At 52.1% G+C, this 12,430-nt stretch overlaps 1 protein-coding gene and 1 pseudogene across 3 annotated transcripts in view; both read left to right on the top strand.

Moving 5' to 3' along the window:
- Positions 1-12,430, top strand: part of LOC127195980 (H-2 class I histocompatibility antigen, D-37 alpha chain-like) — a 99,618-nt gene that overhangs the window by 45,347 nt on the left and 41,841 nt on the right. The window contains exon 2 of one of the 3 annotated variants that reach the window (XM_051153630.1): positions 8,882-8,948. The exons of 1 other annotated variant lie outside the window; for it this stretch is intronic. In XM_051153630.1, the coding sequence (XP_051009587.1) occupies positions 8,885-8,948 (64 nt within the window). In that variant the 5' untranslated portion in view covers positions 8,882-8,884. Of the gene's footprint in view, positions 1-8,788; positions 8,949-12,430 lie in introns of those variants that run through there. One more of the 3 variants, XM_051153628.1, reaches the window with a different exon arrangement.
- Positions 1-12,430, top strand: part of LOC127195982 (H-2 class I histocompatibility antigen, Q10 alpha chain-like) — a 64,340-nt pseudogene that overhangs the window by 24,602 nt on the left and 27,308 nt on the right.

Raw genomic sequence — 12,430 nt, 5'->3', positions numbered from 1 at the left:
CCCTTGTTGGAGGAAGTGTGTCGCTGGGGGTGGAGTTTGGGCTCCAAACACCAAGATAGAACAGATGCTCTCTGTCTCCCTGCTGGCTGTGGCTCCAGATGTGGCACTCTCGGCTGCTTCTCCAGCACCACGTGAGCCTGCATGCCGCCATGCCTCCGGCCATTGCGATAATGCACTGAACCTCTCAAACTGTACACAGCCCCAGTTAAATGCTTTATTTCATAAGACCATGGTTGTCTACACAGCAACACAACACTGACTAAGACAGAATGGGCTGCCATGGCGGGTGACATCGCTGTGACACACCTGACCGTGCTGCTTGTAGGGGGAGTGTAGACTTTGGGTTTGGAACGTAGCTGAATGCTTGCAGTGTGGCTAACTAGCACCATTGTAGGAGGAGCTCGGAAGACAGGGCTGAGAGTGATTGGAACTGTGGGCCCCGCTCAGAAGTGTCAGAGGGGACGAATGTTAGTAAGAGGCAGAGAGACCAGTCCTGCGATATTTTGCCAAAGAAATATTTTGCTACATTTGCCCTGGTCCAAATTTCTGCCAGAGGCTAACTTGAAGACTTTTGGGTTAATGGCGTTGGCAGAAGGTATTTCTTTGTTTTTTCATTTGTTTGTTTCTTTTTCAGACAGGGTCTTTCTGTGTAACATCCCTGACTGTCCTGGACTCACTTTGTAGACCAGGCTGGCCACGAACTCATAGAGATCCACCTGCCTCTGCCTCCAGATTGCCAAGATTAAAGCCATGCACCACTACCCCCAGTCGGAAGAGGAGATTTCAAGCCAGGCAAGTATTGACTCTGTCTGTGGTTATTAGTGGTCACTCTTATGTAGATCTATACTGAGAAGGAGCAGCTGAGCAAGGGAAAACACAAAATGTACAGTTTGTGGAAAAAAAGGAGCACCGTGAAGGTAACGGTGCCAAGTCCAGCGCTCAAGGAGATAAAATGTATAGAAATCCTGATGATAAACAGAATAAAAGGATGGATAGCTAAGGATGATAATGCAACCAGCTACGCCTCCAACTTGTGACAAGGAATTAGTTTGTGCGGTGAAGGAAATATAAAAACAGGAGGCTGTTGAAAACATATTTGCATGAGGGAGCCAAGTTCAAGCTCCAGCAAGCACCAGAACTTGGCAGCTTCATCACCTGGTTCTGGTGGCTGAGTTTGGCCGTCAACTCCACCTGCATCCACGCTTGCCCATTTCAGGCAGAATTCTGTCTGTGGCAGAAAACAAGGACATTTTTGCCCAGTGGCTGGTTTGCCACATCTGAAGCCATCTCCATAAGGAGGTTCCTCGATGCTCATTACCTTCTTTGAGGCAGGCTGGGTGCTGCTAGGAGTCAACCTGTCTCATTGTCAAAGAATCCTCAAAACAATAAATTCTTTAAGGGCCGTAGTCTGTAGGTCTTTGAGGTTTTTGAAGACCTTATCTAAATATTTTACCTTATCTATCTTTTGAACTTATGATGTATATTCTTGTGATAAAATTGAATAATACAATGAATTAAAAATAAACTTATTTTACATTATATATACTTTTCTATAGCAAAAAATTAAAAATAGCCTTGTGCGGGGCTGGGCATGGTGGCACACAGTTCCAAAACTATAAATGCATGAGGTGTGACTCCCAACTTTGGAGACAGCATGTGTGGGTCTCACCAGGTCTCTCTGGGTAAGTGTCCCCACCTCTGCCATCCTCAGTACTGAGGAGGAGGCAGTTCTCCACTCACCAACCCCATGGGGTGTTTGTTCCCCGCCCTCCCCTGTGGAGGCAGCAAAGAGAGAGATACAAAGTCTACAGGAGAGCAGCTTGACCTTGGAGGACAGAGGGAGGGAAAGAGGAGGCGACCATGACGGGATCCTCACTCTGCCTGCACAGGCCACTGAGCTGTCTGCAAAACGTGGAGACTAGGTGAGGTGGCACGTGCATGAGCTCAGCTCTCAGGAAGTAAGAGCTCCGCTTCCTGTGAATCCACTCAAAATGCCCTTTACGAGTGGGTGTGACAGGCCTGTGACCTCAGCTCAGCTCCTGAGCGGTAGCAGGGTGAGAATCATGAGTTCACGTCCAGCCTGGGCTACATGGGACCTCGTAGCAAACAAACATGCGCACGCGCGCGCGCGCACATACACGCACACGGACACACACACACACCTCGAGAAGGAAAGAGAGCGAAGCAACCAACAAACTGCTGGGTAGAGGCTGGGGAGAGGGAGAGCAAGGTGCAGCAATGGCTCCATTGACAGATTCAGGGTGTGGTCACAGGATGGTGGGTGAGGAGGAGTGAAGCAGGTCCTTGGGCACAAAGTCACCAAGCTGAAGAGAGGCCAGGTGGGCAATCAGTGAGAAGACAGACGGGCAGGTGCCAGCATCCCCAGATGGAGGGGGGAGGAGGAGGGAGAGGAAGAGGAGGAGGGAGAGGGGGAGGAGGAGGACTCAGCAACCAGGAGCAAGGGAAGGACTCTCCCCTGGAAGCAAACAAACACCTCTTACTTCAGAGGCTGAGGAGGAGGAGGAGGAAGAGGAGGAGGAAGTGTCCCAGAGAGGATACACTTCCATGGAAGGCAGGCAGGGGAGAGGTAGATCCAAGGCCAGTGAGGGCTGTGAGGGGCTGAGCTCACTAGAGGGCAGGAGGACGGGTTAGGGAGGAAGGAGGCCAGGCTATGGTGGGGCAGAAGGTACAGAGACCATGTTGGGGAGGCAGTGGGTGGGAGAGCAGGCCGGCTCCAGCTCCTGTGTTTGCTGTTGAAGGACACTGGGTAGAAGCCAGGTGCGGTGGTGCACACACACTTGGGAGGCAGAGGCAGGTGGATCCCTGAGGCCAGCCTGGTCTACAAAGTGAGTCCAGGACAGCCAGGGGGACACAGAGAAACCCTGTCTCAAACAAACAAACAAAGGTGGGAACAGGCTAGATGTCACCCGGTTCCTGTGATGGATGCCATGAAATATGGAGGCTGCTCAGTTCCTGATCCTCTGGGGTGTGAGGAGGGATCGACCCAGCCTAAAGCTCCTGTGGCCTGGAGCTCTCTGCTGCTGTGGTTTCAATTCTTGGGAGGCTGAGGCAGGAGGAGCTACCGAGTAAATCCAAGAAACTCCACAGTTAAGAGCACTTGCTGCTCTCACAGAGGACCCAGGAGGAGGCTCACAGCCGCCCATGCCTCCAGTTCTGAGGATCCAGCGCCCTCTTCTGGCCTCTGTCAGCACCACACATGTACAGGCTGGCCAAAACACAGATATAAAACAAAACTTTACGTTAAAACCATTAAACAGAGTTCGTGCATGGGCTAGGAGCGCGGCTCTGCAGCGCTCGCCTCTCCGAGCCCGCGGTGCCCGGAGGAAGGTGAGCGCGGGCGGAGCGGGGAAGGCGGAGCCAAGCGCTGCCCCGCGTGGCCGTGGACCAAGCCGCCCCTGCCAAGGTGGACACGGAAAAGGCCGCGGGGAAGGATGAACCACCAGACAGAAAAGTGCAAGGAAAAGCAGAGAGGGGAGCAAAGGGCAAACCGGCTGGCCTGGCGGACAGCAAACTGCAGATCTGCCTGCGAAAAGTGGAGAGACAGAAAACCAGAGTCCAGCCTCTGAGGGAGAGGAGAAAGAAGCCAGGTCCGATTGACCATGTGTCTGTCAGTGGTCCCTGACTCGCTACTTGTGCAGTACAGAGGAGTATTTTCATCAACTATTTTGTAAACGCGAGTTTTTTAGTAGCTCTAGAAACATTTTTAAGAGATGGGGAAATTCTACTTCATCTCATTTTTAAAGTGTAAATGATTATTATGATTTATTTTTATTCTTTATTTTTTAGGATTTTGGAGACAAGGTCTCTCTGTAGCCTTGGCTGTCCTGAACTCACTCTGTAGACCAGGCTGGCCTCGAACTCACAGAGATCCACCTGTCTCAGCGTCCCGAGTGCTGGGATTACAGGTGTGTGCCACCACGCCCTGCTGTAAATGATTTTTTTAAAGAGGTTAAATCATTTGCTTGTTCTTTATTTTTTTGGTACAGCCTGAAAGTAGCAGGATACTGAATCAGGAGAGGCTGTGACTGTCTCGGGGTCACCAAAACATTCCGTAGAGGGGGCTAGTTTTATGTCCTACTTCACAGAGCGTTCTAAACTACAATCTGGAGTCTCAGTCGTGCATTTGTGTCTGGAATATTAATATTTTCAGTTAGATCTGGTCTCCTGGTGCTAGTAGAGCCGCGTCCTAAGGAAACCGCTCCTTGGTCCTTGTCTGTCAGAGCTGTAACGTCTCTGGTCACGGCCGTCCATTTTCCTAAGTCTGTGATAATGTGCTGTGAAAGGAGGAAATTTGAGTACGTTTGTGGCATAAAACTGTGAGTCAGTGGAACTGAGGATTGTGAGCGTTTGGTTGATACGTGAGGTCTCAAGAAAAACCTGTCAGTTCTGCGTCTGGAACGTCACCGGAATAAGTTCAGAGAGAGACAACACACGGCCCCTCACGTGGGTACGTGAACACAGCGTGTGTGTGACTTCAGAGTCTGGGTGCTTGTGTTAAGAATTGAAATGCCGGGCGCTGGAGAGATGGCTCAGAGGTTAAGGGCACCGACTGCTCTTCCAAAGGTCCTGAGCTCAATTCCCGGTAACCGCATGGTGGCTCACAGCCATTGTACTGAGATCTGGTGCCCTCTTCTGGTGAGCAGGTGAACATGCAGGCAAAACACTGCATTAAATAAACCTTAAAAAAAAGAAAGAAAAAGAAAAAAGAATTGAAATGTCCGTGCGCTCTGCTCCTCAGCCAATAAAATCTCAGCTGTAAAAGAAAAACATTATGAAACGCAATGATGGCTCAGTGGTAAAATGCTTAGCTGGGGGGCTCAAGGCACAAGGATCACTCCACAGTAACCTCCATCCTCACCACACACTGACAATCACACACAATCACATACATAGACACACACAACACACATACACACACTCACAAATACATGTTGTCGCAAACACAACACACATTTATACACTCTTACACACCACAGACTCACATAGTCTCACACACTAACATATACACACCACACACACTTTCACATCCACACACTCACACATACAACCGCACATTCACACACACACACCCCAGGCCTGGTGCTTGTGGCTCGGTGTGACGTGACTAGAGGGCATGAGACCCTGGGTTCACTCTCCGGAGTTACTGCATGGTCTGGCGCTTTGTGCTCACATGTTAATCCGCCCTTACGGCTGTGTGAGCAAACCCGCGGTGTGCCAACACGGCGCCGGGGAACCTTGCCCCAAATTGCCGCCTCCACCTGAGCAGGGCGGAGCCAGGTGGGCGGGGCCAAGGTCCAGGGTGGGAGGACAGGAGGGTCAGGGAAGGGGACGTGAGAGGCCACCGGGGTCAGCGTGGGGAGAAGCGCGTGGCCTGGAGGCGCCTGAGGCTCGCGTGATGGAGAGGAACAGCCCAGACGGGAGCCGTGCGCAAGTGCTTATGGCTTATTGGACGGGAAGAGCCCGGCTAGGAATTACTAGAGCAATTGGCCTGGGGCCGGGAGACAAGGGTAGTTTAGGGGGCTGGGCCCTGCCCGTCCCAGTGTACAGGGATATTAAAAATCCAACAGGCGGCTGTGTCTTGTTGATATGGTAGCGGGTTAAATAAATACCCCCACGATAATTATGGGTTATTAATAGTAAACAGTGATAGCGTTTTATTTTCTACAACACTCCAGTACAGCAAAAGGAAGTGAATGAACAAGATGTAAGAACACAGCACGTGTGTGGGGCTGCAGAGATGGCGCAGAGGGTAAGAGCCCTGGCTGCTCTCCCAGAAAACCCGGTTCCGTTCACAGCACCCTCGCGGACGCTCACAGCTGTTGCTAACTCTAGTTCCGGGGTGCAGCGCCGTCTGTGGCCGCCACAGGAACTGCAGGCATGCGCACATACACACACACAGCCACATGTAATATGCACAGGACATAATCCTCGACAGTGACAACAGTTGTTAGTAATCTGTGTGCTCATGTCACTGTCTTCCTTATCATTTTATAGCGCACTGCCTATGGAAAAGCCGCTATTATAGCTCTATGATGGCGCCTGAGTCCTGCCATAGCATCCCAGACGCTGAGGGCGGGAGGAGCCTGAGCCACACAGTGGGTTCCAGGTCAGACAGACACAGAGTGAGAACCTGTCTCACAGATCGCACAAGTGTGTGTGCACATACACACACACACACAGAGAGAGAGATAGAGAGAGCTGTGACATACACAACACCCTCACACACACCCATGTTACTGAGACTCCTGATGGCACACATGACAGATTCTATACATCACATGCCCACCTGTGTAACATGGGACATACCATGCAGGTTCATATAAGTTCACTGTATAGTGTTTACACAGTGATTTCTGGAACACAGCCAGACGTTAAGTGCCACAAGACCACAGCTGGAGGTGCCACAGGAGTGTGCCAATCAATCTTCATGTCAACTGGGTAGGACTTAGTGTCTCCATGGAAACAGCACTCTGGCCTGTCTAGGGTGCATTTCTGCAAGGTTCAACTGAGAGAAGACTCACCCTGGCTGTGGGTGGCACCATCCCAGAGCAAGGGTCTTGGACAGAATCAAAGGAGAAAGCAGGCTGGGCACCGGGCAGCTGACCCTGACTGCAGGCTCAAGGTGACAAGCTCCTGCAGGGGCCTGCCCAGCATGGCGGACTGTATCCCCACCAACCACAAATGGAAAGGTTATGGTGATAGAGCAAAGGTGCGTGGAGCAGGGCGGGCGGCAAGAGCAGGGAACTCCCGCCCTTAGTTTCGGGTCTGAACGCTTTATTTCTCCTTTACCAGCAGTGCCATTTGCTTCCCAAGCACTTCAGCCTCCACCAGTGACCCCTCCAGCTGCACAGCCCGCTCTGCGATCCTTCCCAAAGGGAGAGAACTGAGCGACACTTCCGGGTTTCCTGTTTCACCCACTCTTTGTTTTTCAAACGCCTTCATATCCACTCATAACTTTTCTAGTTGTTCAACTACTTCCAACCTTTTAGAAAAGGACACAGGAAGAAGGCAGAGCTACCTATTAGGCCAGTAAACGCCTTGTCTAGTGTCAGGGTGGCCAGCTCTCTATGTGCCAAGTCCAGGAGTGAAGGAGACTTCCAAAGAGAAGGTCAAGTCCACTGGTCTCCAGGGACCATCAAGATGGCTCAAGGCTGAAGGCGCTTGCTACCAGGCTTGAGGACCTGACTCTGATCCATGGAGTCACATGACTAAAAGAGGGAACCATCCTTATTTCAAGGCCAGCCTGGTCTGCAGAGGTACTTCCAGGAAATCCAGATCTGGGGAGACAGAACTTGTCTCAAAAAGAGATAATAAACTAAGAACAATTGAGGGGGATGCTTTCTGGGGAGCAGCCTGAAGCCAGCTGCCTCCTCAGTTGGTCAGGATGAGACCCAAGAGGATGGCCTTTCCAGGAAAAACTCACACAGCGCTTGATATGAACGGCTCATGGAAACAGGTGCTGTAAGCATCACGGTGGGGTCAGGGAGGCTGTACACAGCAGCACAAGGAGGTCACTGCAGGTTGGAGCCCTGGTCAGGCACACGGTGACACACAGTTTTGTGTGTGACTCTGTGCAGGAGTCCCCACTGACCTCTGCTCTCAATGTTCACTTCAGGTATGTGTGGCTGCAATGTGGACGTATCAAATCAAAATCCCCAGAAACAAAGACGTTATAAATTTGTTAATTTTAATTTTAAACACTCCTGACCAGGAATGAGATCTCAAATCCCCAGTGGGCACCTTCTGCCCTGAGAACCGCTCGCTCTCTCTCCAGTGTCCACACGGCTCAGGCCTGAGGAACTCAGGAGCCAACTCGGTAACCAAACCGTGTCCCACACACCTCACCAGCTCACAAGTGTGAGTGAGGGTCAGAGAGACAGTGCGAGGGTCACAGACTCCATAACTCTGTCTACCACACTACATCACTGTTCCTTTACAGTTAGTTACAGCTCCTCTCTCACTGTGGTGGGTTCACCAGAGCAAGTGAGCAGGGAAGTGTGTGGACACAGGGGCAGTGCAGTGTGACAGGGACCAGCTGCACTTGACTCCACAGGGGTCTCGTCCCAGTGGACAAGGGGGTCTACTGTGCTCAGACAGTGACCCAGGTCCACACAGACAGTCTCAGGATGTGGGGTGAAGATCCTTGTGAAACACAACCGCCTGGAGCCACAGATGCATCATCTGGGAAGACACAGGAGGAGCCCGAGTCCAGCAGGAGGCTGAGAAGAGGGACCCTGAGGGAAGAGGCAAAGTCTCCTCTTCACAGATGAGGCTCCTGCTGTCGGGCTTGGCAGTGTGAGCGCCCACTGCAGGTGAGCAGAGCCCGGTCTCTGTGGGTCTGTGTGGGGCCTGCAGGCCAGCGCCTCTGCTCTGAGGAGAAGCCTCTCTCACCTGCATCCCCAACTGCTTGCTGCTGCCACTGTGTTCCCGGAAGCGGCTTTTCTTCTAGAAGACTCCAGAATCTGACTTCTGAGGAGAAGGAAGAGGAAGGGTGGAGGGAAGGACAGCATGAGCCTGGCCTCGGGTCTCCCCTGGGGTCCAGGCAGCTTCTGGGTGAGAACGCGGAGACGCCATGACAAACAGCACTCTGTCCCTCAGCACAAGGTCAGGCAAAGTCTCAGTGGCCAGGCGGTGAGGTCCGGGGTGGGGAAGCCCAGGGCTGGGGATTCCCCATCTGCCCAGTTTCACTTCTGCTCCTAACCTGTGTCAGCTCCCTCTGCCCGGACACTGATGACAAGTGCGCGGTTCTCACCCCCATTGGGTGGCGCGATCCTGGGCAACCAACCAGCGCCGCCGCGGACACCGGTTATAAAGTCCACGCAGCCCGCGGGACTCAGACGCGCCCGGATCCCAGATGGAGGCGATGGCGCCGCGCACGCTGCTCCTGCTGCTGGCGGCCGCCCTGGCCCCGACCCTGACCCGCGCGGGTGAGTGCGGGGTCGGGAGGGAAACGGACTCTGCGGGGAGGATGGGGGACACCGGGGAAGCCGCGTCCCCGCGTCGCCCACCAGACCCTCCGCCCCTGCTCCACCCGCGTCCCGAGCCCCGCGCCCTGCTCCCCTCCCGGCCCGCGCACCTGCCCGGGGTCCCGGGAGGAGGTCGGGGTCTCACCGCGCGCCGCCCCCAGGCTCACACTCGCTGCGGTATTTCTACACCTCCGTGTCCCGGCCCGGCCTCGGGGAGCCCCGGTTCATTATCGTCGGCTACGTGGACGACACGGAGTTCATGCGCTACGACAGCGACGCGGAGACTCCGAGATATGAGCCGCGCGCGCAGTGGATGCAGCGGATGGGGCAGGAGTATTGGGAGGAGGAGACACAGATCGCCAAGGGCAGCGAGCAGACTTTCCGAGGGAACCTGAGGACCCTGCGCGGCTACTACAACCAGAGCGAGGGCGGTGAGTGACCGCGGTCAGAGCTCACGTCCCCTCCACGTCCCGACACCGGAGACGCCCGGGTCCCAAGTCCGAGGTTCGGGGGGAAAAACGCGACCCGGGACGGTTTCCCTTTCGGTTTTGAGGAGCCCGCGGGTGGGCGGGGCCGCGGGGCGTGGGCGATGACGTGAGAACATGTGGGCGGGGCGGGGTGGCGACGTATGAACAGGTGGGCGGGGCGTGGGCGATGACGTGGAACATGTGGGCGGGACCGTGGGCGATGGCACATGAACTTGTGGGCGGGGCCGCGGGCGATGACGTAGGAACAGGTGGGCGGGGCCGCGGGCGTGGGCGATGACGTAAACAGGCGGGCGGGGCTGACCGCGGGCTCCCGCAGGTTCTCACACCATCCAGAATATGTACGGCTGTGACGTGGGGTCGGACTGGCGCCTCCTCCGCGGGTACGAGCAGTTCGCCTACGATGGCCGCGATTACCTCGCCCTGAACGAAGACCTGAAATCCTGGACGGCGGCGGACGCGGCGGCGCAGATCTCCCGCCGCAAGTTTGAGCAGGGTGGTGCGGCAGAGATACAGAAGGCCTACCTGGAGGGCGAGTGCGTGGAGTGGCTCGGCAGATACCTGGAGGCCGGGAAGGAGACGCTGCTGCGCACAGGTGCAGGGGCCGCGGGCGCCTCCTCCCTCCGCCCTCAGCTCAGCCCTGAGGAAGAAGAACCTCAGCTGGGATGGTGCCCCTGTCTCTAGGGAAACAGTGCAGGGGTCTCCTGATCCGCCATGGCAGGCTCCACCAGTGTCGGTTCTCTTCTTCTCCTTCTTTTTCTTTTTTGGTTGTTTTTTGTTTGTTTGTTTGTTTGTTTGTTTGTTTCCTTCTTTCCGAAACAGGGTTTGTCTGTGTAGCCCTGCCTGTCTTGAACTCTCTTTTTACACCAGGCTGGCCTCGAACTCACAGTGATCCACCTGCCTCTGCCTCCCTCAGAGCTAAGATCTAAAATTACAGGCTTGTGGCCTGGCTCATTTCTCTTCTCTCTCTCTCTCTCTCTCTCTCTCTCTCTCTCTCTCTCTCTCTCTCTCTCCCTCCCTCCCTCTCTCTCTCTGTCTCTCTCTCTCTCTCTCTCTGTTTTTTGTTTTTCGAGACACGTTGGGTTTTTTGTTTGTTTGTTGGGGTTTTTGGAGGAGTTTTTTGTTGTTTTGTTTTGTGGTTTGTTTGTTTTGGGAGGTGTTGTTTTTGTTTTTTGGGTTTTTTGGTTTTGCCTTTTTTTTTTTTTTTTTTTTTTTTAAGACAGCGTTTCTCTGTGTAGCCCTGGCCTCCGCAGACCAGGCTGGCCTCGAACTCATAGAGATCTGCCTGCCTCTGCCTGCCTACCGACTGCTGGGACTAAAGGCTTGTGCCACCACAGTCCAGCTAGGTACCCCCAGTTTCTAGAACTTTCCAAAGAATATATTCTCCCAGATCCCTGTGTGTGGGATTTATGTGCCTGCCACACCCCAATTCTATCTAATTCTAGAATGGTCACATGAGCACTTATGGGGTGCCCTTCACAAATATTAAATAGTAGAATTTCTTTTCTCTCTTTCTTGCTTTGGTTTGGTTTGGGTTTTTGAGGCATGGTTTCTCAGTATAGACTTGACTTTCTTAGTAGACCAGGCAGGCCAGGAACTCACAGAGAGATCCACCTGGCTCTGCCTCTGGAGTACTGGGATTAAAAGCCTGCACCACCACCTTCAGGCTTGAAGGCATTATTTTGCTTTTAGATTTTCTTCCCCCCTGTGGTATTAATGTTTCTTCATCCCTTGTATTATCATTTGTATCAGTGTCCACAGGTGCCAGGGGACACTGCAAACCTGGATAATTAGACAAGTCAGTGTTTCCTTACAGGAGAAAGGTTCCTGTGAGCTTGGACTATTTCCTGTCAGAATTAACCATCCAGACCCTCTTGCTCCCCTTCTGCCCCATCAAGCTGCAGTGCTCTGTTGTTTTTAACAACTTATCTGTATTGTCTGTATTATCAGGAGGCCTGGCTAGCAATCAGTCAAGACACTGACACTGGTTATATTTTAAAATAGTCTTAGTTACCTGGGGCAGGGCAGATATCAATCCTTTAAACTACTTTTTGTAGTAGGGCCTTAGGCATGGGATCCCTGTCTTAATCCTATGTCATCTGTTTTTAATAGTGTTTATCAAGCTATCTTCCATGTACAATCCCATATACTTGGTAATGTTTTTCATCTGGCCTGGATTCTCCATCCACACCGCCAGCCATGTGGTTTTCCTCCAGCTAACCCATGGCCGCCTTCCTCTTCCTACTTCAGGTCTCTCTCCTTCTCCTTTTTTCTCCTGGCAGTCCTTTTTCTTCCCAGAATTCCTCTCTTTCTCCTAGCCCCACCTATCTCCTGCCCTGTCCAGGTGGGATGGCTTCTTATTAAGTAAAAGTTGGGTCACAGAGACAGCAAGCTGTAATTAGCATCAAATACATCAGACCATCCGCCAACAGCTCTCCTTTTTTGTCTAAATGAAAAAGGCCATTTTTATATACAGTAAGGACAATTATGAGAAATTATGAAAACCAATAGGTAAGACTTACACGCATAATTTTTAATCAAAATGTATTTGACAACCTTGTAGAAAATATTATCTTCTTTATCTTGGTAAATTTAAAGTTTTTAACCTAAATCAACATCTATTAAAGCTTAAATCTATTAACCTAAAAGTATCTATCTAGACTTAAAGATATCTTTTTAATTTCTAAACAACTAAGCTTACTTTTAAAATTAACTATCTGGTCTTAAACACCATCAGAGACTTGAGAAGGAATAAATTTAACTGTTTGAGTAAAAGGGAAGGGCAGGTTAGCAGCTTTTAAAATGAAAAAATGACAGAGACAGTTTACTGTCTGAACAGACACGCAAAACTATATAACGTTGGAGCATTATCTTTGGCTTTCTGGCCCAGTATATCTGACAGACATATTTGTGAGGCAGGAACCATTGAGGACTTGTTTACTGTGTCTTGGCAGAGTC

This window comes from Acomys russatus, chromosome 11 (genome assembly GCF_903995435.1).
Source record: "Acomys russatus chromosome 11, mAcoRus1.1, whole genome shotgun sequence".
NCBI lineage: Eukaryota > Metazoa > Chordata > Mammalia > Rodentia > Muridae > Acomys > Acomys russatus.
Note: the sequence above shows the minus strand (reverse complement) of the source record. Positions and strands in the feature narration are given on the sequence as shown.